The sequence below is a fragment of the Neofelis nebulosa genome, chromosome 8, assembly GCF_028018385.1.
Source record: "Neofelis nebulosa isolate mNeoNeb1 chromosome 8, mNeoNeb1.pri, whole genome shotgun sequence".
Lineage (NCBI taxonomy): Eukaryota > Metazoa > Chordata > Mammalia > Carnivora > Felidae > Neofelis > Neofelis nebulosa.
Genome location: NC_080789.1, coordinates 18,078,599 through 18,101,291, shown reverse-complemented (window position 1 = coordinate 18,101,291; position 22,693 = coordinate 18,078,599). Strand labels below are relative to the sequence as shown.

At 39.9% G+C, this 22,693-nt stretch overlaps 1 protein-coding gene across 5 annotated transcripts in view; it reads left to right on the top strand.

The window, feature by feature from the left end:
• Window positions 1-499: 499 nt before the first annotated feature.
• The window catches only part of HCFC2 (host cell factor C2), a 46,876-nt gene continuing 24,682 nt past the window's right edge, over window positions 500-22,693 (top strand). For 4 of the 5 annotated variants that reach the window (XM_058741567.1, XM_058741566.1, XM_058741565.1 and 1 more), the window contains exons 1-9: window positions 500-704; window positions 2,207-2,355; window positions 3,773-3,933; window positions 10,909-11,117; window positions 11,917-12,001; window positions 13,871-13,977; window positions 14,087-14,275; window positions 21,181-21,348; window positions 21,893-21,945. In XM_058741567.1, coding sequence (XP_058597550.1) covers window positions 542-704; window positions 2,207-2,355; window positions 3,773-3,933; window positions 10,909-11,117; window positions 11,917-12,001; window positions 13,871-13,977; window positions 14,087-14,275; window positions 21,181-21,348; window positions 21,893-21,945 — 1,284 coding nt within the window. In that variant the 5' untranslated portion in view covers window positions 500-541. The remainder of the gene's footprint in view (window positions 705-2,206; window positions 2,356-3,772; window positions 3,934-10,908; window positions 11,118-11,916; window positions 12,002-13,870; window positions 13,978-14,086; window positions 14,276-21,180; window positions 21,349-21,892; window positions 21,946-22,693) is intronic. The other variant, XM_058741569.1, reaches the window with a different exon arrangement.

Here is a 22,693-nt window from a genome sequence, read left to right as displayed (position 1 = left end):
CCTCCTCCGGCGTTCGCGGGCATCCTCGACGCCCGGCGCCCCCGACGCGCGCCACCGGCCCGCGCAGGCAGACGTCCCTCTCGGCTCCCCGCGCTCGCGGCACTTGGAACCTCTACGCGAGCTTTCCTCCCCGTCGCGCTGTAAACTGTTCAGAGCCTGACTCGCCCGGCCATCCTAGATGCTCAATTAAAGTGGCCGTAAAGGCAAACGCTGTACTTTCTCCCGCTATACAAAACGGGGGGGAGGGGACCCTGTGCGAGGGCTGGGGGCGGGAGACTCGGTCGGGAGGAAATGTCTTTCCAGCCGGAGGCCCGTTGCCAAACGGGCTCCGCCGGGACACGTAGCCCGGAGGCGAGGGCGGGGCTCCCCGGCCGGGACCCCTCCGCGCCCCGCGGGCCTCCAGCCTGGCCCCGGGCGCCCGCGGTCACGTGACCCCCCCACCCCCGGCGCACAGCTGGAGGCGGGTCCCCGCCCTCCCCCGGGAGCGGAGGCGCCGGAGCGGGCGCGGTGCATTGTGGGCAGAGGGGCGGGGGTTGGGAAGATGGCGGCTCCCAGCCTCCTCAACTGGAGGCGGGTTTCCTCCTTCACGGGGCCGGTCCCCCGCGCCCGGCACGGACACCGGGCCGTGGCTATCCGGGAGCTGATGATCATCTTTGGAGGGGGCAACGAGGGCATCGCGGACGAGCTGCACGTCTACAACACGGGTAGGCGCGGCGGCAACTCTACGGCCCCGCCTGTGGGAGCCGCGGAGGGGGAGGGGAGGCGAGGCGGCGGCCGCGGCCCTGACAGCTGTCACCGCCGGGTCACTGCCTCCTCGGGCGGGCTGCGGGGAGCGCGGCTCGGCCGGGCGGGTCCGGGTTCCTCAGCGTCCCGGGCGGCAGCTCCGTTTTCCCGGGGCCCCGCGGGGCGGAACCGGGCCCTGAGCGGGGCGCGCCGGCCCTCAGGCAGGCGGTCAGGGACCTCCTCCCCCCCCCACCCCCCCCCGCGCCCCAGCCCTGCTGGCGGACGTAGGCGAGAGAGAGACAGAGAGAGAGAGAGAGAGAGAGAGAGAGAGAGGCCGTTTTCACCCGCCGGGGCCTCTTCCCGGAGTCTCGCCCACTCCGGGGGTCCGAGATCCCTCCCCTGTCAAAAACCAAAACCAACTCCAAACCGAAGCTGTGCCGGGCCCTTCTCGTCGTTGCCTGCGGTCTTTCCTTAGGAGGGAGAGAGGCGGGGCGGGGCGGGGCGGGGGGCGAGCTGGGAAAGCGAGAGGCGTTCTGGTGCTCTCCCCCCGAATACAGCCCCGCATCTGGCCGGTGGCAGTCGGGGTTTTTGCCCCGCGGGTCCCCCTGCGCGCTGGCGGGGGAGCGGCCGGTGGCTGAGCAGGGCGCCCGGCCCCCACAGTGGGGCGTGCTTGCTCAAGTTCAGCTGTGCAGCGCTCCGGAAGACGACTGTCAGCTGGAGCGCCGCTGCGACTCACCAGTGCCCCTGGCCGAGGGCCCCGGGGGTAGATAGGAGGGCGGCGTTCCGTTTTCCCCGCCGTGGAAACGCGCCCGCTGTCGCGCAGGAGCTGTTTCCTCGGTGTGAGGCTGATTGCTGAATTGGGGGTCTATGTCACGATCAACGACTCGGACCAAATAACTTAGTCATAGCGGTGAATACAGTAGTGGCGTAGGGGATAGGGGACATTTTATTTTACTTTTTCACCCTCCCCCCCCCCCCCCCACTCCACTATTTAGTTAAAAAGTTATTTGACAGTTTGGTGTAGTGTAGAAATCCTGGCTTTGGAAGGTGAGACCTGGTTTGAATTTTGCTCTGCCGGGTGCCCAGGATCAGCGCTAAAGTCACCAAACTTAAATAGCCGATTTTCACTGGTAGAATGGAGATGATGATACCAAGCAAGGTTTGGGGAAGAATTAATGACATCGATCAGGGTTTCTCCAACAGCAGCATGTGGCCGTTTTGAACCGGAGGAATTAGTTGTTGGAAGAGCTCGCACGGACCTTGTAAGATGTTTGGCAGCGTCTCTGGGCTCTACCCACTAGTGGCCAGTAAGCATCTCTCCTCTCCCTCTCCAGTAAGGCAACCGCAAAGTTATGTTGTTCTCCTGGGGTCAGAGTCATCCCCAGTTAAGAGCCACTGATCTAGATGATACATATAAAGTACACACCCATAGTTTGTGACAACAGTGTATTATAATCGGTCTTAATTTTATTTTGGCAACTAGTTACAAATCAGTGGTTCCTACCAGCGGTTAGAGGAGACATCCCTCCAGGTTGCGCTGCCCACGGATTTGTCTGTGATGGTACCAGAATATTAGTGTTCGGGGGAATGGTTGAATATGGAAGATACAGCAATGAGTTGTATGAGTTGCAAGTAAGTGTATTTAAAATTTATCTCAATCTGCAGCTTTAATAATGATCTTGCTCTTCATTCTTTGAAAGATTGTGAAATATTTCATTAATGTATTTGAAATAGTGTGAACTTCACATTTTAGAGCTTCAAAGAAAATGTTTCCACTTCACTAAAAAGCCAAAGTTTCTAACATGAGTCTTTTTTTCAATACTCAGTGTAACATTTGTAACATAAAGATATGTTACTTAACATCAATTGTACATGTTACATGTTTGGGTTTTTGTATCTTAGTGTCATAGTTCTTCAATTTTAGCAGCAACAGAAGCATCTGGAGGGCTTGTGAAAACACAGATTGCTGGGCCCTGCTCCCAGAGTTTCTGAATCAGTATTGTCTGATGTGAGGCCTCCCCCCTTGAATTCTTACCAAGTTCCCCTGTGCTGCTGCTGGTCCCCAGACCATATTTTGAAAACCTCTGCTCAGTTATAGAAATTGTTACCATTACACTAATAATCACTTTTTCCCCCTGGCAGTATATGTGCACATGCTCACAGACGCGCACACACACACGCACACAAGACAGTTTCTTATGTCCTTTTATGTTTGGTTCTCCTAAACCGCACTCAGAGCCCTCTCTGACAGCCCTTAATTGACTTTTATTTCCAAACTGTGCATGTGTTCACAGGGCTATTATCATGAGGGCATCTGGTAATTGACAGATGTGGGTGAATTATACCTGTTTATGAGCAAATCATTTTAGATAAATAGAGCATCCATGGCCAGAGTAGAAGTTTTGGAGTTTGGTTTGTTAAATGACCTTTATGCATACTTAAAGGTTGAAATATATACTAATTTCAGAAAGTAAGAATGTATAAATTACGTTTAATCTTTTTTTTTTTTAATTTTTTTTTTTAACGTTTATTTATTTTTGGGACAGAGAGAGACAGAGCATGAACGGGGGAGGGGCAGAGAGAGAGGGAGACACAGAATCGGAAGCAGGCTCCAGGCTCTGAGCCATCAGCCCAGAGCCCGACGTGAGGCTAGAACTCACAGACCGTGAGATCGTGACCTGAGCTGAAGTTGGACGCCCAACCGACTGAGCCACCCAGGCGCCCCAAATTACGTTTACTCTTAAAGCTATATATATTTAATTTTTCATTTGGAAAATATTTTGAAACTGTTAGCGTTTGAGTTATTATCATGTTTACTATTAGGTTGCTTTTGAGAAAAGCTGTGAATATGGAAGAGTAGACTGAATTTCCATTGCAGTGTTTATTTTAGTTCCAGAAGTTGTCTGCTTACTTGTCATTTGTCCCCAGGATAGCTTATTGGAGCCTTCTAATTGGATTTCAATTAAAATGTATTGGTATGGTGTTATACTATTGACAATATAGGAATGTTTTCCTGATTTTGCCTGATTGTATTTATGCTCTTTTTTAGGCAAGTCGTTGGTTATGGAAAAAAGTGAAACCCCACCCCCCTTCTTCTGGTTTACCTCCTTGTCCCCGGCTTGGACATAGCTTCTCTTTATATGGTAACAAATGCTATTTGTTTGGTGGTCTGGCAAATGAAAGTGAAGACTCAAACAATAATGTTCCCAGGTATGCTGATTCTTTTTCAGACCAAATGTTTGTTTTATGACTTTTAAGAACATTTAGTTTCTTTCATTTTTAATTACTAAAAGGGATGAAGCTTAGCCTTTTGCATTTGAACCTAACAGTGAACAAATTTGGGTGCACTTATATTTTCCGTAGTCCCTGGAGTATGTATCTGTTTTCAAAACTATGCCTTTTCTAATCAGAAATCATCTTATTAAATGATACTAATATAACTGCTTATAGCAGCATATTTGTATGTTTTGAGTCATGATGTATTTTAGTTGTCATAAACGATAATAAAAAGTAACAAATGGTTATTTTCAAATTAAATGTCTCTAGGAATTTGGTGACAAAAAATTTCACTACAAGATGAAGGCCATCATATCCATTTTTCATACAGGAAGCCATTAAGGTGGTTCATACAAGCAAATACTTTTTGAACCAATCCTCTCCTCTTTTCTCCAAACAGAACTATCACTACCTCTTTTCTTTTTTGATCACATTGTCATAGCACTCAGGATTTGGAGATTTAGAGTCCAAAAGACTGTTTTCTGATTCACTGCTTACCATGTGTGTCCTTTAGTGGAAGTAATCTAACCCTGTTTTCCTTGACTGTGTAATGGGACTGATTAAATACTTAACATTTCAGTGTCATTATAATGGCTAAATACGATTGTTGGCATCAATCTTTCAATAAGATTGTTGACACTTTCAGGTTGTCATCAGCATAGTATCTACATTACATTGATGTTAGAGGCTTAGCTTTTTTGGTTTTTCAAACTTTAAAAAATAACACATACTAAAACATCACAGAAAACTTGGAAACTGGAGAAAGGAAGAAAAATTTATTCTACCATACTAATCCAGATACTTCTACTTCTAGCACATGTCTTTTTCATTTTTAAGTTAAATAGATGTTTTTAGTTATAGACTTGTAAAAATTCAAGAAGTTAGAAAATATATGAAGTTCTTTCTCTCAACAACACTGTCCTCCAACAGAGGCAAACATAATTCAAGTTGATGTGCATCTTTTAGAATCTTTTTCTTGTAACATTTATTAGTCAGCTTTTTTTTTTTTTTAGGTTATATTGTATATATTATATATAATGGGCATGCCTCTCAAGTTTATGCAGCTTGAAGGAGCAAATAGACACAATGCTTTTTAAAGCCTCTGGTTAAAGCAGATTCATTTCTGTTCACATTCTGTTAGTCAGCGATCCAGAACTGTGTGTTCTGTGCTTGGCATTTTTGTTGAAAATCAATTAACCATAACTGTAAGGATTTATTTATGGACTCTCCATTCTGTTCTCTTGATCTATATGTCTAGCCTAATGCTGGTACCACACTGTTTTGATTACTATAGCTTTGTAGTAAGTTTTGAAATTGGAAGATATAAGTTCTCAGATTTTATTACGCTTTTTCAAGAGAGTTTTGGCTATTCTGGGTCCTTTGCATTTGTATTTAAATTTAGGATCAGCTTGCCAATTTCTGCAACAAGATCTGCTGGAATTTGGTAGGTACTGTGTGAAAAATATAGATAAAATTATGGAGAATTACTATCTTCTTAATATTGAGTCTTCCAACCCAGGAACCTGGAATGTCTCTCCATTTATTTAGATCTTCTTTAATTTCTCCCAGCAATATTTTGAGGTTTTAAATGTGTGTGTCTTGCTCTGATCTTATTAAATTTATTCCTAATTTTTTTATTCTTTTCAATGACGTGAATAGATTTGGTTTCTTAATTTTATTTTTGGATTGTTTATTGCTAGTGTATAGAAATATAATTGGTTTATTGCTAATATATAGAAACACAGTTGCTCTCTGTATATTGAGTTTGTATTCTGTGACCTTGCCAAATTCATTTGTTATTTCTATGTATGTATGTATGTATGTATGTATGTATTTTGTTTATTTATTTATATACTTTTGAGAGAGAGAGCATGCAAGCAGGGGAGGGGCAGAGAGAGGAAAAGAGAGAATCCTAAGCAGGCTCCACACCCAGCAACATGGAACCCAATGCAGGGCTCAGTTTCACCACTGTGAGATCATGGCCTGAGCTTAAATCAAGAGTCAGACACTTACCTGACTCAGCCACTCAGGCTCCCCTCATTTGTCATTTCTAATTATACCTCTGTGGATTTCAGTTTTTATTATTATTATTATTATTATTATTATCGATTCTTTGGAGCTCTTTATATATTTTGTTCATATGTTCCAAATATTTTTTCCATGTCTTTTGTCTACCTTTTTTTTTTTTAAAGAGTTTCATTTTTGTCTTATCAGGTTTGACAATATTTTTTTATTGCTTTCTGGGATTTTTTTTTTCCTTGCTTAGGAGTTTCTCCTATGCCAAAATTATTTTTCTATATTTTCTATAATGTCTAGTACATTCTGTATTTTTCTGATATATTCACAGATTTATTCTTTATGTTTCAAATATTTATAGATTTAGAATATACTTTTATGACTAGTATGAAGATTTTTACTTTTCCTTCCTAATGGATTTCTAATTCTCCCACCACCATTTATTAAATAAGCCATTTTTTTCCTCACTGATTTGAAGTCCTATCTCTGTCATATCTTAATCCTCATTTAAATGGGTCTTTTTCTAAATTCTCTAGACTAGGGGTTACAAACTACACTGTATGGGCCAAATTTGGCCTGCTATCTTTCTTTGTTAATAAAGTTTTATTGGAACACAGCCATGCCGATTCATTTGCATCAGCAGTCTCTGGCTGCTTTCATATTAAAAGAGCTAAGTTGAGTAGTTGTGACAGACCTAAAGGCCTCCATAACCTAAAATATTTACTGTCTGACTTTTTACAGAAAAGGTTTGCCAACTCTTATTCAAGACTGTATTCTGTTTCATTAGTATATTTACCCTTTATCATTACTTGTGATCTTTGCTGTAGGTTTCTAGTATTTGCCTTTGGTGAGGTTAAAGAAAATTTTTTTAATTTCTAGTTTGCTAATTGGTTTTTTTTCTCTCCTTTTAACCAAAAATGGATGTCTGTATTCATTTCAGACATGGAAATGAACTTACTGATTTTTCCTTTAATCCATTAATTTTGTTAATTATATTGTTAGGTTCTGAAATGAGTCATCTTTTTATTTGTAGTTATCCCCCGGTTCGTTGCATTACAGTGTTCTTTTCATACTTTGCTGAATTCACTTTGCTAACATTCATTTATATTATCTGTATTCACTGGTGATTTTTCCTATAGTGTTTTTATTTGGGGTAGTGAGATCCTGTTCTAATCTGATTTGAGTAGCAGGGTTCTGTTATTCCTGGGAACATAACCAGGGCTGTGTTTTGAGGTTATGAGAAGCTCTCCATTTTTTATTATGCTTAAATAACATAATTTCTTGAATATTTAGTAGAAATTTCCCATAGTTGAGATTGGTACAGTTTAGGAAGATGATCGTTGACTTCTTTTTCAAATATCTCTTATAGTTATTGATCTATTTAGATGTTCTACTTTCTCTTGAGTCACTTGGTAATTTATGTTTTCCCTGAAAAATCACCCATTTCGGGGCGCCTGGGTGGCGCAGTCAGTTAAGTGTCCGACTTCAGCCAGGTCACGATCTCGCGGTCCGTGAGTTCGAGCCCCGCGTCAGGCTCTGGGCTGATGGCTCGGAGCCTGGAGCCTGTTTCCGATTCTGTGTCTCCCTCTCTCTCTGCCCCTCCCCCGTTCATGCTCTGTCTCTCTCTGTCCCAAAAATAAATAAATTTAAAAAAAAACGTTGAAGAAAAAAAAATCACCCATTTCATTTAGATTTTTATATTTGTTGATAAAAACTGTAAGACAATTCTCTGTATCTCTTTGAAATCTCTATATCTGCTCTTTTCTCATTTTTAAATGCATGTGTTTTCTTTTCTTAACCAGACTCGCTAGTGGTTTGTTATATTACTTGTTTTCAAAGAACCACTTTTTAGTTTTACTATTTTTCTTTTTCATTTATTTTCTTTAACTGTATTCCATTTCTTTACATTTTTCCTTTTTTCTAACTTCTTTTAAACTTTTAATAGTTTGGATGCCTTTTCTAATTTTTTTCTAACTTCTAGTAATTTGAATGATTATTGATTTATTTTCAAATAAATGCTACATATTTTTCTCTGGTTATGGCTTTGGCCATATTCCATAGGTTTTGGTATATAGTGCTCTTATTGTCATTAATTTTAATGTTTTTTTTACATTTTAAAAAATGTTTATTTATTTATTTTTGAGAGAGAGGGGGGCAGAGAGAGGGAGAGAATCCCAAGCAGGCTTCACACTCAGTAGAGAGCCCATTGTGGGGCTTGTGCTCATGAATTGTGAGATCATGACCTTAGCTGAAATCAAGAATTGGACGCTTAACCAGGCGCCCCTATTTTCTCTTTAACCCAAAAGTAATTTGACATAAAAGTTTAGTTTCCAAATGGAAACTTTTGTTATTGTTGCTAATACCTAGTTTTATTATATTGTGATAAAAATATGTGGTGTATGGGGTTTTTCCTTCTTGGAGATTGTCTTTGTGGTGTATGTGGTATATGTGATTGTTCCGTAGGAACTCATAAAGATTGTAAGTTCTTGACTGTTTGGGGATTAGGTTCTTTAAAAAAAATTTTTTTTTTAATGTTTGTTAAACATCTCTTTTTTGAGAGAGACAGAAACAGAATGAGAGTGGGTTAGGGGCAGAGAGAGAGGGAGACACAGAATCGGAAGCAGGCTCCAGGCTCTGAGCCATTGGCCCAGAGCCCAACGCGGGGCTTGAACTCACGGAGTGTGAGATCGTGACCTGAGCTGAAGTCGGACGCTTAACCGACTGAGCCACCCAGGCGCCCCAGTTATAATATTGGTCTTGTAGGAGCTTTTTACATTAGGAAAATTTTATCTTTTTTGGTGATGTGTACCAAATTTCTTTTTATAGTTTGTCTTTCTTTTGACATTGTTTTGTATTGCGGTGTTTTTTTTCCCCTAACCATCTTATTAACTGTTTTCCATAGACTGACACTGCTTTGCTTGTTTTTCCTTTTCCTTACTTTTTCTTGATGTACTGTTTTCTTCTTTCCTCTTAATGATTTGAAAGTTATTTGTGCTAATTCTGTGCTTCTGTTGTTCAGAAATTATTACACACATTTAAACTGAAAAGATCTTGTCATCTTTGAGAGTAGATTACTGTCTTTACCTTCTTTTACTTACCCTTATTTTCCCATATGTTCCATGTATTTTTGAATCTTATTCCAGATTATACTACTGTTAAGAAATTAATTATTTCGTTAGTCTTACTGTTTGCTTAGACCTCACAACCACACTTATAAACATAAATTTAAATGTGATTATAAATCACTGATTTCTTTGTACCGCCATTTCTCTTATTCAGCGTATTCTTTCTTGGATTTCTTTCATTTCTTTCATTTTTCTGAAATGGCATCTAGTGTCACTTTTTTCCCCAAAACAATTATATAGCTACACGTTGAAGTTTTATATGTCCTAAAGTGTTTTAATTTTGCCCTCATATTTGAGTAATAATTTGATAGGAAATATATTCCTATAAAAGTCATTTTGCTCAAAACATTGAAAACATCAATGTCACGCATGAGAAGTTTCATGCCAGTTTCTAGAGTTAAAAAAAAAAAAAAAAGCTATGCAGGGCATTGCTATGACATTATAGAGTGAAAATTTTACAAGAAAAAAGTTACAAAGCAACATTTGTAGTATGTCTCATTTATGCATATGTGGATATCCATATAGAAAGGGGGGTCAGAAAGGGTATTTACTGGTGCACCTGTGTGGCTCAATTGATTGAGCATCCAGCTGTTGATTTTGGCTCAAGTCATGATCCCAGGGTCATGGGATTGAACTCCCCGGGCTCTGTGCTGAGCGTGGAGCCTGCTTAAGATTCTCTGTCTCTCCCTCTGCCCCACTCCCCCACTCACGCTTTCTCTCTCAAGTTAAAAAAACAAAAGGGGGTATTTACCAATTATTGTCAACAGTGATTGTCTTGGTTATCTAGTAACATGTAATAAACCCCCAAAAAGTTTGTGATGCAAAATAACATTATGCTCAGGGATTCTGTGCATCAGGAATTAAGATAGGACACAGCAGTGATGGCTAGACCCTGAGATGGGAAGGCTTGAATGGTCACTCCCACATCTGATGCCTCAATGGAAATGGCTGAAGGATGGACTGAACTGGGGCCATCATGCTGCATGCCTATGTATGCTGCTTCAGATTTGTGTTAGTTGGACTTACATGACGCTTCAGGATTCCAAGAACAAGTATTTTAAATTTTTTTTTTTTTAACGTTTATTTAGTTTAGAGACAGAGAGAGACAGAGCATGAACAGGGGAGGGGCAGAGAGAGAGGGAGACACAGAATCTGAAACAGGCTCCAGGCTCTGAGCTGTCAGCACAGAGCCTGACGCGGGGCTCGAACTCACGGACTGTGAGATCATGACCTGAGCCGAAGTCAGACGCTTAACCGACCAAGCCACCCCGGCGCCCCAAGAACAAGTATTTTATAGTGACTTCTGAGGCTTGGTCACAGCCTCAGAACCAAGGCTTGGCTGTGACCAAGCCTCAGAAGTCACATAGTGTCATATCACCACACTCTAGTTGAAGCAGTCACAAGCTTGCCTGGAATTGAGGGTGAGGACAGACATACCTACCTCCTGAATGGAAGTGTCAGAGGATTTGTGGCTATGTTTTCAAACCATCACAGTTGTTGTCTTGGATGTGAGTGTTGGTTAAATGATGGCAGGAATTTTTTTAATCTCTTCTGTTTGCTGCTGATCCCCGCAAGAGTACCTGGTGCATGGTAGTTTTTGATAAATACGTGGTGAATAAATGAGGAAGGGGTTTTTGCTCTCCTAATGCCTTTCTGTACTAAATGAATGTTTCATAGTAAGCATATCTTATCTTTATAAATAGAAACAAAAATCAAATAGAAGATATATGTTCTGTTAATGTTTTAATATTATTTCATGATATCCTAGATATTTAAATGATTTCTATGAGTTGGAGCTACAGCACGGTTCTGGTGTTGTGGGTTGGAGCATTCCAGTGACTAAAGGGATTGTGCCTTCTCCAAGAGAATCCCACACAGCTGTGATATATTGCAAAAAAGATTCTGGAAGTCCTAAAATGTATGTCTTTGGTGGAATGTGTGGTGCTCGCCTGGATGATCTATGGCAACTTGACTTAGGTAAGCTTACCTTGATTCAGACTCAGGAAGTGGTTTTGATTGATAAAGGAAAATGTAAAAATCCTTTGAAAAATATTTTCGTTAAAGTATTTATCGAGTCACACTTACGTTTATAGAAGGCACGTGTAGCCAGCTCTGGAACAGGTGAGATGTGACGTGAGTGGTTGCTGATCAATAAAGTTAAACAAATGAATGTTTGGTTTATGGCCGTAACTCTCCTGTGTTCCTTATAAGTAGGGTCGCCATATGTCCTGGTTTGTCTAAGGTGACTGATTAATGCTTATTGTCCCATGTAACTATCAGTAGTACCAATTACCACTCTGTAAAATGTCCCAGTTGGGGATGATCAAATTTATATGGTTACTCTGTCTACAGAAAATGTAGCATTAGTAATGTTATTACTGGTCAGTGAAAAACCCTGGGCTAGCTAGCTCTTTTTAAAAGGATCCTAGGAATGAAGTGATTGGGAGGTAGGTGTGCCTCTCACTTTTGACTGTCTTCTACACAATGTGCTCTTACTTAAAATGTGAAAACCTCTAATTTGGTTTTCATTCAAAATTGGTGGCACCCTAAATACACCTCTGTATTTCAAACACTAACGTTCAAGTATAAATAGATTACTATAATTCGCTATTTATGTTGGCTGTAAATGCTCATTTTAAGATGAAATTCAAGTAATGGTTTTGAAACAGTTTTGCTTCTTTTTGTTAAGTCCTTTTTTATTTTTTAAGATTCTGCAAGTTGAGGTAATTTGCTATTATTAGACCAAATTGCTAATATACTTAATTTTTACTTCTAGAAACGATGTCGTGGTCAAAACCAGAAACTAAAGGGACGGTGCCACTTCCACGAAGCCTTCACACAGCCAGTGTTATAGGAAACAAGTATGGTGGTGGTTTCTGGTTTTTTTGTTTTTCACTTTTTTTTAACCAACTTAAGAAAGACACACACAGGGAAGAGTGGTGCTACCAAGTTCTTAGGAATAGTTTATTGAATTTAATAGTGTTTGATTGTTTCCTGAAGCAAAAATAATAAGCCTACAGAGGCTAAAATACTTCGGCATTTTCTTGTCACGCTGCCTCTTATACTTGTGTGCATTCCTCACAGTGCTTTCCTTGCACAGAGTACATTTACTTAAGTCTGAGGCACAGGCATCCTGATCTGCTCTCTGTTGCCAGGTTTGACACACCTAACTCAGTGTTTCGTTGTACTTATTTTTCGTAGTACTTGACTTATACTCAGGTATGTACTCAGAATGTACACTCACTGGTTAAACTTTGCATAGAGCTATGGTTAGACCGTAAACTCTGTAACCAGATGCCTGAATTCACGTCTCCAGTTTTGGTACTTGTTCTGTATGACCTGGGGCAAGGAAATTTAATCTGTCTATACCTCAGTTTCCTTACATATAAAATACAGTCAATAATAAAACCTACTTCACGAGGTTGCCTTCAGGATTAAATGGATTAATACATATGAAATGCTCCAAACAGTGCCTGCTACATAAGGAGTACGCCATAAAGGTTAGCTATTACTATCATCAGCAAGTTCCCTTACTTGTGCATTATTGTGTAAATAGAATTTAATTAAGTATTTTCTTGTGTAGGGACTTTACCTTAAAAGTAATGTTTTAGGAAACAGCTACAACCTCATTAGTTCCTTTTAAAAAATAGCCATAAACAAAATCTGATAGGTACATTTTAAAAAATCTCAGAACCCTTTTATAAAATGTGGTTTTCCACTGGAACTCTAATATAGAAAATAGGTATAAAATAGAGCTTCTCCATGGGGCGCCTGGGTGGCTCAGTCGGTTGAGCGGCCGACTTCGCTCAGGTCATGATCTCGCGGTCTGTGAGTTCGAGCCCTGTGTCGGGCTCTGTGCTGACAGCTCAGAGCCTGGAGCCTGTTTCAGATTCTGTGTCTCCCTCTCTCTGACCCTCCCCCGTTCATGCTCTGTCTCTCTCTGTCTCAAAAATAAATAAACGTTAAAAAAAAAATGTTAAAAAAAAAAAAATAGAGCTTCTCCAGTTGGCATGCTGTCACATCGGCCCTAAGCTCTGCCTGATGAGCCTTTCTCCTTCAAGCAGTCATTAGGCATGTCTCAAGAACCTTTAGGGGCCCGAGGGACATAGTTAAAGGGTTTTTGTGTTTTGTTTTGTCTTCATGTTTATTTATTTATTTTGAGAGAGAAAGAGAGGGAGAGAGAATCCCAAGCAGGCAGGCTCCTGCGGGGAGCTCGATCTCACAAACCATGAGATTGTGACCTGAGCCGAAATCAAGAGTCAGACGCTTAACTGACAGAACCACCAGGTGCCCCAAAAGTTTTTTATTTGAGTGATATCAGTGACCAAAGTTATAAGAAACTTAATCTTCTTTGGTTACTGTATGCATACAACTCTAAATTTGACTTTGGATATCATAGATCATTTGACTGTCTTTCTGAGTGAGGTTCACTCATTATAAATAGTATTGATTTTCAAATGTATAAATATTTTCCACTTAAGTAACTTGCCAGAGACAAATAATTTGATTCTGTATTGCTTCATAGAATTGTAAACTCTTCAGAGAAGATTGCTTTATTCATTATCTTATTCCCATTACCTTGACCATAATAAGTGAGTTAATAGTCCTGAAGCTTTGAGTAAACAAGTAAGTTTAAGTCTATTCTTAGCATTGAAATCTAAAAAGAAAAAAAAAGTAAAGCTCTAGAAAAAAAAGTCAGCCACTTTATGTTCTCTCTTTTTGTTGTTCAGGATGTACATTTTTGGTGGATGGGTTCCACATAAGGGGGAGAATATTGAGACTTCACCTCATGATTGTGAATGGAGATGTACTAGTTCATTTTCTTATCTAAATCTGGGTAAGTCTTTTAAGAGCTACTTATTGAAATAAAATTTATTAATAAAAGAGTTCTTGTTACTTTGTTATTTAAGAGCAATACTGTAGTCATGGATATTGCTGTCTTGTAGATACAGCAGAATGGACCACCCTTGTATCGGATTCTCAGGAAGATAAAAAAAATTCAAGACCAAGACCACGAGCTGGACACTGTGCTGTAGCAATTGGCACTCGATTGTATTTTTGGAGTGGAAGAGATGGCTACAAAAAAGCACTGAATAGTCAAGTTTGCTGCAAGGATCTTTGGTATCTTGATACTGGTAGGTAAGAGTATTTAAGGAATAGAATTTTCTTTTAGGTCAATAAATACCTGAGCACTGTCTGTCTCTTAAGACTTATTGTAAATGCCACTGCCTCTCTTTTCCATAATTAAAAATGAATGGAAGAAATAATACATTGGAGTAGATATTTCTCACTCCATGAGAGGTTTTTTTTAAGTTTATTTATTTATTTTGAGAGAGAGAGAATCCCAAGCAGGCTCTGCGCTGACAGTGCAGAGGCCAGTGTGGGGCTCAAACCCACGAACCACGACATCATGACCTGAGCCGAAGTTGGATGTTCAACCAACTGAGCCACCCAGGTGCCCACGAGAGCCCCTCTCTTTGAGTGTGTAGACTCAAACCCACAAACCATGACATCATGACCTGAGCCGAAGTTGGATGTTCAACCAACTGAGCCACCCAGGTGCCCACGAGAGTCCCTCTCTTTGAGTGTGTAGACTGGGATATGGTGACTCCCTTCCAAAGCATAGAATATGGAAAGAGAAAAACAGTGGCTGTATGGAAACCTGGAAAACACCACCTTAATCAAGTAATCAGTGTTAATATCACTAGTGATAGTCATGTTAATATCATTTATCCCTGCTTCTCATATCATGTGATAAGAAGAAACTTCACCTTTGTATTACCCCAAAACCTATAACCCCACTCTGAGAGAACATATCAGATAAGTGCAAATTGAGGGACATTCTAGACATTCTAGAGAATATGTGAACAATACTCTTAAATAAAAGTTTCAAAGTGATGAGGGGGGCTTTGAAAGCAATGAGTTGGACTCTTGATTTCATCTCAGGTCCTGATCTCATGGTTCATGAGATCAAGCCCTGCATAGGACTCTGTGCTGGCAGTGTGGAGCCTACTTCGGATTCTCTGTCTCCCTTTCTCTCTGCCCCTCCTCTGCTCTCTCTCTCTCTCTCTCTCTCTCTCTCTCTCTCTCTCAAACTGAATGGATATGCACTTTAAAAAAAGTTTCAAAGTGATGAAAAACGTGGAAAGTGAGAAATAGTTACAAATTGGAGGAGACTAAGGAGATATGATGACTAAATGCAAGGTGGTACACCCTAGATTGGATTAAAACAAACAAAAATGTAAATAGAAAATTGGTGAAATCTGAGTGGTCTGTAGTTTAGTTAACATTATTATTCCAGTGTTAATTTCTTAATTTTGACAAATGTGTTAGCATTAGGGGAAACTGAGTAAAGATAAAGAATGTATGGGCACTCTGCATTTTTTTTTTTGTAAATCTAAAAGTATTCCAAAGTAAAACCATTTTTTAAAAAGTATTACAACACTACAAATTTATTAAATATGGAGCTCATCTATTTTTTAATAAATACTTATTGATTGATATGTATACCAGGAATTGTTCTAAATTGTTCTAAATGCTGAGAAGTGAAATGCTACAGCAGTGAAAGAGACTGATAATGTCCCTGATGTCAAAGAACTTATATTCTTAGAGAGTATGAGGGCAGGGGGATGATGGGCACTAATCAAACAAATTAACAAAATCAGTTCCATTTCTGGTAAGCATGTGAAGACAGTAAGACCAGTGGGATAGTAATGGGAGGCACTGGAGTAAAGAGGGGTGGGGTTAAGTTTGGAGTGGGTAGTTAGAAAAGTATGAAATGGCATTTGGAATATAATCCAGATGGGGAGAAGATGCTATCCGTGGAAAAGGCTGGGGGAGCAACACTGTAGGAAGAGTGAACAGCAAGTACAAGGGCCCTGAAATGGGAATGCGTGGCTCGTTTGGGCCCAGTGAAAGAGGAGAGTGTAAGGATGGAGGTTAGAAAAGTGACCACAGGACAGATCTTGTAGGGCCTCAAACATCATGGTAGAGTTTAGATTGTTTATAAAGTACAATCTTTTGTACTTTATAGTTATTTATTAGTACTTTTAGTTATTTATTAGTTTGAAGGAGAGACGTGTCGTGATCTGATGTACATTTTGCAATGGCCACTGCAGTTGCGTGGAAAATAAATTGGAGGTGAGCAAAGGTGCACACAGTGAGACAAGTTAGGAGGCTTTCACAGTAGTCAGAGAAGTCTTAGACTACGGTGGTGCCAGTGGAGATGCAGAGAAGTGGCTGAATTCAGGATATGTTTTGGAGTTCTTGTTGACAGAACTGGCTGATGAATTGGGGGTGGCATATGACAGAAAGGACAGGAGGATGAAGTTTTTAGCTTGAATAATTTGGTGGTATTTCCACTTACTGAGCTGGAGAAGACTGAGGAGAAAACTGGCTTGGGGAGAAAATTAAGAGTTCCATTTAGACCATGCTAAGTTTGAAATAAGGAGATCAAATAAGTAGTTGAGGAACAAAGAAGTCTGGAGGCCAGCGGAGAATCAGATTTGGAGATGATGTAATGTGCACTGTTATATGAGAAAAGCAGATTATAAAACATATCTATAATTCCAGGGTTTTCTTAAAGTGTATAAATAGAAAATTCTGGAAGGATACAGTAGTATGCCAAAGTGTTATCTAAAAGATGAGGGACACCTGGGTGGCTCAGTCGGTTAACCATCTGACTTCGGCTCAGGTCATCATCTCACAGCTTATGAGTTCGAGCCCTGCATCAGGCTCTGTACTGACAGCTCAGAGACTGGAGCCTGTTCAGAGTCTGTGTTTCACTCTCTCTCTCTGCCCCTCCCCTCGCTCGCACTCTGTTTCTGTCTCTCTTTCTCTCTCAAAAATAAATAAACATTGGGGCGCCTGGGTGGCTCAGTTGGTTGAGCATCCTACTTCAGCTCAGGTCATGATCTCGTGGTTTGTGAGTTTGAACCCCGCATCGGGCTCTGTGCGGACAGCTCAGAGCCTGGAGCCTGCTTCAGATTCGGTGTCTCCGTCTCTCTCTGCCCCTCCCTGACTTGTGCTCTGTCTTTCTTTCTCTCAAAAATAAACATTTTTAAAAAATTAAAAAAAAAAATTAAGATAATTGATGGGGCACTTGGGTGGCTTAGTTGGTTAAGCATCCAACTCTTGGTTTCAGCTCAGGTCATAGATCTCACTGTTCATGAGTTCGAATCCCGTATTGGACTCCATGCTGCTGGTGCGGAGCCTGCTTGGGATTCTTTCTCTCTTTGCCCCTCTGTCTCTCTCTCTCTTTCTCTCTCTTTCTCTCTCTATCAATAAATAAATAAACTTTAAAAAAAGATAATTGATTTATGCTAAGTGAAATTAGTCAGAGAAAGACAAATATCATATGACTTCACTCATATGAGGACTTTAAGAGACAAAACAGATGAATATAGGGGAAGGGAAGCAAAAATAATATAAAAACCAAGAGGGGGACAAAACATAAGAGACTCTTTTTTTTTTTTTTAATCTTTTATTTAAAAAAAAAAATTTTTTTTTTTTAATGTTTGTTTTTGAGACAGAGAGAGACAGAGCATGAATGGGGGAGGGTCAGAGAGAGAGGGAGACACAGAATCCGAAGCAGGCTCTAGGCTCTGAGCTCTGAGCTGTCAGCACAGAGCCCGACGCGGGGCCTGAACTCACCGTGAGATCATGACCTGAGCCGAAGTCGGACGCTTAACCGACTGAGCCACCCACGCACCCCCATAAGAGACTCTTAAATACGGAGAACAAACAGAGGGTTACTGGAGGGATTGTGGGAGGGGGGATGGGCTAAATGGGTAAGGGGCATTAAGGAATCTACTCTTGAAATCATTGTTGCACTGTGTGCTAACTAATTTGGATGTAAATTTAAAAAAATAAAAAAAGATAATTGAAAAAATAATAAATTGAACAACAAAGTTAGAGACTAAATGCTTGTATGGAAGAAGCACATACTAGCAAGCGGGAAAGAAATATAGAAAATCCAACTTACTGTTGCATCTTTGAAATTGGGAGTTATTACCTGAAGTCCAAGGATAAACTTCAATCCCTGAGATTGGAAGAAAAAATGTGTGTGTATAAATTTTTCTTGGTAGTGAATACATCACTTGAAGCAGATTGTCTAAGCGATCTGTGACTTTTAAAAGATTAAAAATTCCTGGCTCTGAATGGCCAGTTTTTCCATAAGCCTTAGACGGTGTCAATTTAAAAGTTATCATGGCTACTGTCATAAAGTTGGAATTTAGATTTTGCTTCTCCTCTTGATAAGTTGGCATGAATTTTGGGAACTGGGGAAATGAGGGCTCTTCATCTTGCTTTTTTTCACTTATAGTTAATCTTTGTGAATTTGATAGCATTTAAGAGTAGATAATGCCATAAGGCTTTTTATTAAAAATAGTCCTTTGCTCCCACCTTCCTCTCATTTTCCTTGCTTCACAAGCATCTGCTTTCAACTCTGTTAAACAATCCTTTTGGGATTTCCTTCCATATTTCCATATAACATTAATATATTACTTTGATTTTTTTCAGTTTAGGCATAAAATGATCACTTTCTACTATAACAGTTAAGGATTTATTTCTTCTTCCCACCATTCCTTGCTTCTCTGCTCTATACCTTTCCTACCCTCATTCTCTCAATATGGTTATGCAGCAATTTTGTTAGATGAGTAGTCATTGTTTACATTATGACCATATAAACACTGTTCACAGGTGAGCCATGCCATGGATTAATAATTGTCATTTTTGTTTGTCTTTGATTTGTATGTATTTACCACCAATTCAGTCCATACTCTTTAATTTGTTTAAATCTTCTCTCATTATGGTTAGATGCATCAGATATATTCTATCATATTTCATCATCTTGAAGAAATTTCTCCTGGGGCTCCTGGTCTGGGTGGCTCAGTCAGTTAAGCATCCAACTCTTGGTTTCGGCTCATGTCATGATCTCTCTGACCCTCCCCTGCTCGTGCTCTCTCTCTCTCTCTCTCTCTCTCTCTCTCACTCTCTCTCAGAATAAATAAATAAACTAAAAAAATGAAAGACAAGAACTGTCTCCTGCTCCAATCTGGGATGGTTGGCATGGTTCTCCTGCTCCACAAATCGTGCACAGCTATCGTCCTGGAGTCTCCCTTCATCATCTTCCTGGAGATATCTTCTGCCTCTCACCTGTGCCAGATTCCCTGTTGCTAGTTCCTGTATTTTTCCCTTTCTTAGTTAACTTTTTCTTTTTTTGTGGAATGCATCCCAGGAAAAGAGTGCATAGGAGATAAATTTATTTTCAGACCTTGCATTGTCTGGAAATATATTCAGTCTTCCTTCCATTTAATTGGCTATTTGCAGGGAAATAGAATTCGACACTGGATGTCATTACCCTTCAGAATTTTGAAAGCATTGTTGTATTTAAGCTTCTAGTGTTTTTGTTGAGAAACCCAAACCACTTCTGATTTTTGTTCCTTTTTTTTAAAATTTACATATTTATTTTGAGAGAGAGAGTGTATGCAACAGAGGCAGAGAGAGAGAGGGAGGGAGAGAATCCCAAGTAGGCTCTGCACTGTCAGTACAGAGCCCGATGCAGGCCTCGAACTCATTAACTGCAAGATCATGACCTGAGCCAAAACCAAGAGTCGAATGCTTAACCAACTAAGCCACCCAGGCACCCCTGATTTTTGTTTCTTTAAATGTGACCTTCCCCCTCACCTTTGATAGCTTTTGGGACTTTTGTCTCCATTATTCTTAAATTTCATGGTGATGTGCTTTGGTGCATCTATTTTTAACCCAGTGTGTTGAATACTCATTGGGCCCTTTTAGTCTGTAAACTCATGTTCTTCAGTTCTGGGAATTTTCTTGATTTATTTCATTGATGTGCACCCTTCTGTTTTCTCTATTTTCTCTTCATGTAAGCTTCTGTTGTGTAAGTAGTATACTTCTTGGACCTGTCTTCTTTTTGTTTCCTTATGTGGGTTGTCTTTAAGAAACATAAATAAACTGGGTTGTGAATAGGATCATGGAGGAATCTACATGGGGAATAGTTGAAGGAACTAGGCTTACTTATCCTCCAAATCATAGTCATCAGTTTTTTTCTGTAAAGGGTCAGATAGTAAATATTTTAGGCTTTGCAGGCTGCGTATGGTCTCTGTTATAACTATGTAACTCTGCTGCTGTAGAATGAAAACAGTCATAACTAATACATAAACAAATGAGCATGGCTGTGTTTCAACAAGACTTTAGTTACAAAAACAGGCATAGACTGGATCTAGCCCATAAGCCAGCCAGTTTGCTGACCCCTTCTCTAAAAGATACAAAAAAATAGATATCAGACCTGTTCTGTAATGATTAAAATATAGCTTATAGATATCAACTCACTAGGAGACTAAATTTTCTTATGTAACTGTCCAAAGATGGAATGTACTCCCTTAGGAATTGTGAGTTCCCTGAATTGGTAGGTAAACAAAAAGAGGACAAGGATGTTGTAGAAATAATCTCAGATCCTTCTTTCTAGTTCTAAAAGCCTATGATTGTTACTTGTTTTGGAAATGTTGTAATATTTTACATCAAAGTAGTTACCTGTTTGGGGTAGTACAAGTTTTGATAAAAGGGTATTAACTTCAAGAAGTTGTGTTTTCCCAAAATATCATGTCCAAATCATATTTGCTAACACTAACAGTATTTCTAACTTGTATGCTATTGGCTGAAAATTGGCTCGTTCAATTAAAAACTTACATAGGTAAAATAATGTAGCTCTAACTATAAAATACTTGGTGCCCTGCTCCCACTTCTAGGATTAAATATTTTTTTCTGATTCTGCTGATCACATGGCTTGGAATTTTTCTCTCTATTTGTATAAGGAATTAAATAAATAAGTAGGACCAGAACCCCAAACTGTTTTCATTTGACCTACTATAGCTACGTTTATCTGAATACATCTCCCTGTGGGTAACCAGGTGAAATACTCATTGCTGATGTTTTCAGAGCCCCAGGCCCACACAAATTGTACAAGCAAACTCTTGATACATTTGAAACTTAAAAGTATAATATCAATATTGTTTTTTAGAGAAACCGCCGGCACCATCACAAGTACAGCTGATCAAAGCCACTACCAACTCTTTCCACGTCAAATGGGATGAAGTGCCTACAGTTGAGGGCTATCTTTTGCAGCTCAATACAGACTTGCCACACCAAAGTGCATCATCGGATTCCTCACTGGCACCAAATCTACAAGGTAACATAATTTTCACCTGGAAGCTTGCATGTTCAGATGCTTTTTTAAAAAGTGACTACAGGAAAGCCTGTGATTAGGCCTAGTTTTAAAAATGTTATGATGTGATGTTTTCTGCCCGGTTAATCAAATATGTTGCATTTCAGTTCCGAAACTTGCCTGTGTTCCCATCATGATGTGGTAGGTAGAACGCATAGACACATAGGATAGAAAGTTTTTTCTGCAGTTCACTCTGATGTACTTCCTTGTTTCGACATGCTACCTGACTTCAGGAGATGGTTTTAATTAGCTTTCATAAATATTTCAGCTTTTTAAACAAGTATTCAAAGTAATAGGCACTTGGAAAGTAAAAGCAGATTTCATTTTACATGTTCTTTTGGAAAGGATTTCAATCAACCAGTAAGCAGACTATTAAGAAAATAGATTAACTTTGATAAAGATACTACTTTTTAAGCTTTAATACATAACTTTCAGAAATACTTGATTGTAATATATTTTATTGAAGCTAATTTAGAGCATGTCAGTCTGAACTTTCTCATTCCTACAGGAGTCAGAATGGACCCTCACAGACCAGGCAGTAATAGCACCGTTCCTAACAGTGTAAGTTAAAAAAAAAATTTATGATGGTAAATGAATGTTTATGGTTAGAGTCCCAATTTTTATTAATATTTGTAGCATATTGCCCTAGAACAGAGGTTCTTAACTCTGGCTGCATATTAGAATCACCTCTGAGATTAAAAAACAAACAAACATACACAGAATCCCAAGCCTTTCCCGAGATTTAGTGAATCACAATCTTTAGGATGATGCCCAGGTAACTCAGGTTTTAAGGAAAAGCTCCATAGAGCACTGTGGCACTGGCCTGGATTGAGAACCCCTAACCAGGAGACTAAAGTCTACCTTCATTGCACACAGCATCAGAGGCTAATCCATTATAATTTATACTTACAGTGTCTTGAAATCTGTATTTTGACATTTCTTTTTTTAAATTTTTTTTTTTTTCAACGTTTTTTATTTATTTTTGGGACAGAGAGAGACAGAGCATGAACGGGGGAGGGGCAGAGAGAGAGGGAGACACAGCATCGGAAACAGGCTCCAGGCTCCGAGCCATCAGCCCAGAGCCTGATGCGGGGCTCGAACTCACGGACTGCGAGATCGTGACCTGGCTGAAGTCGGACGCTTAACCGACTGCGCCATCCAGGCGCCCCTGTATTTTGACATTTCTAAGTATCATACACACTCCTGTTTTAAGTTTCTAAAGATGTACTTCAAAAATGCATATGAAATATATTTCTTTACTATGTACTTCATTGGCCAAAGAATATGAGTTGCTAAGTTGAGCACTGAT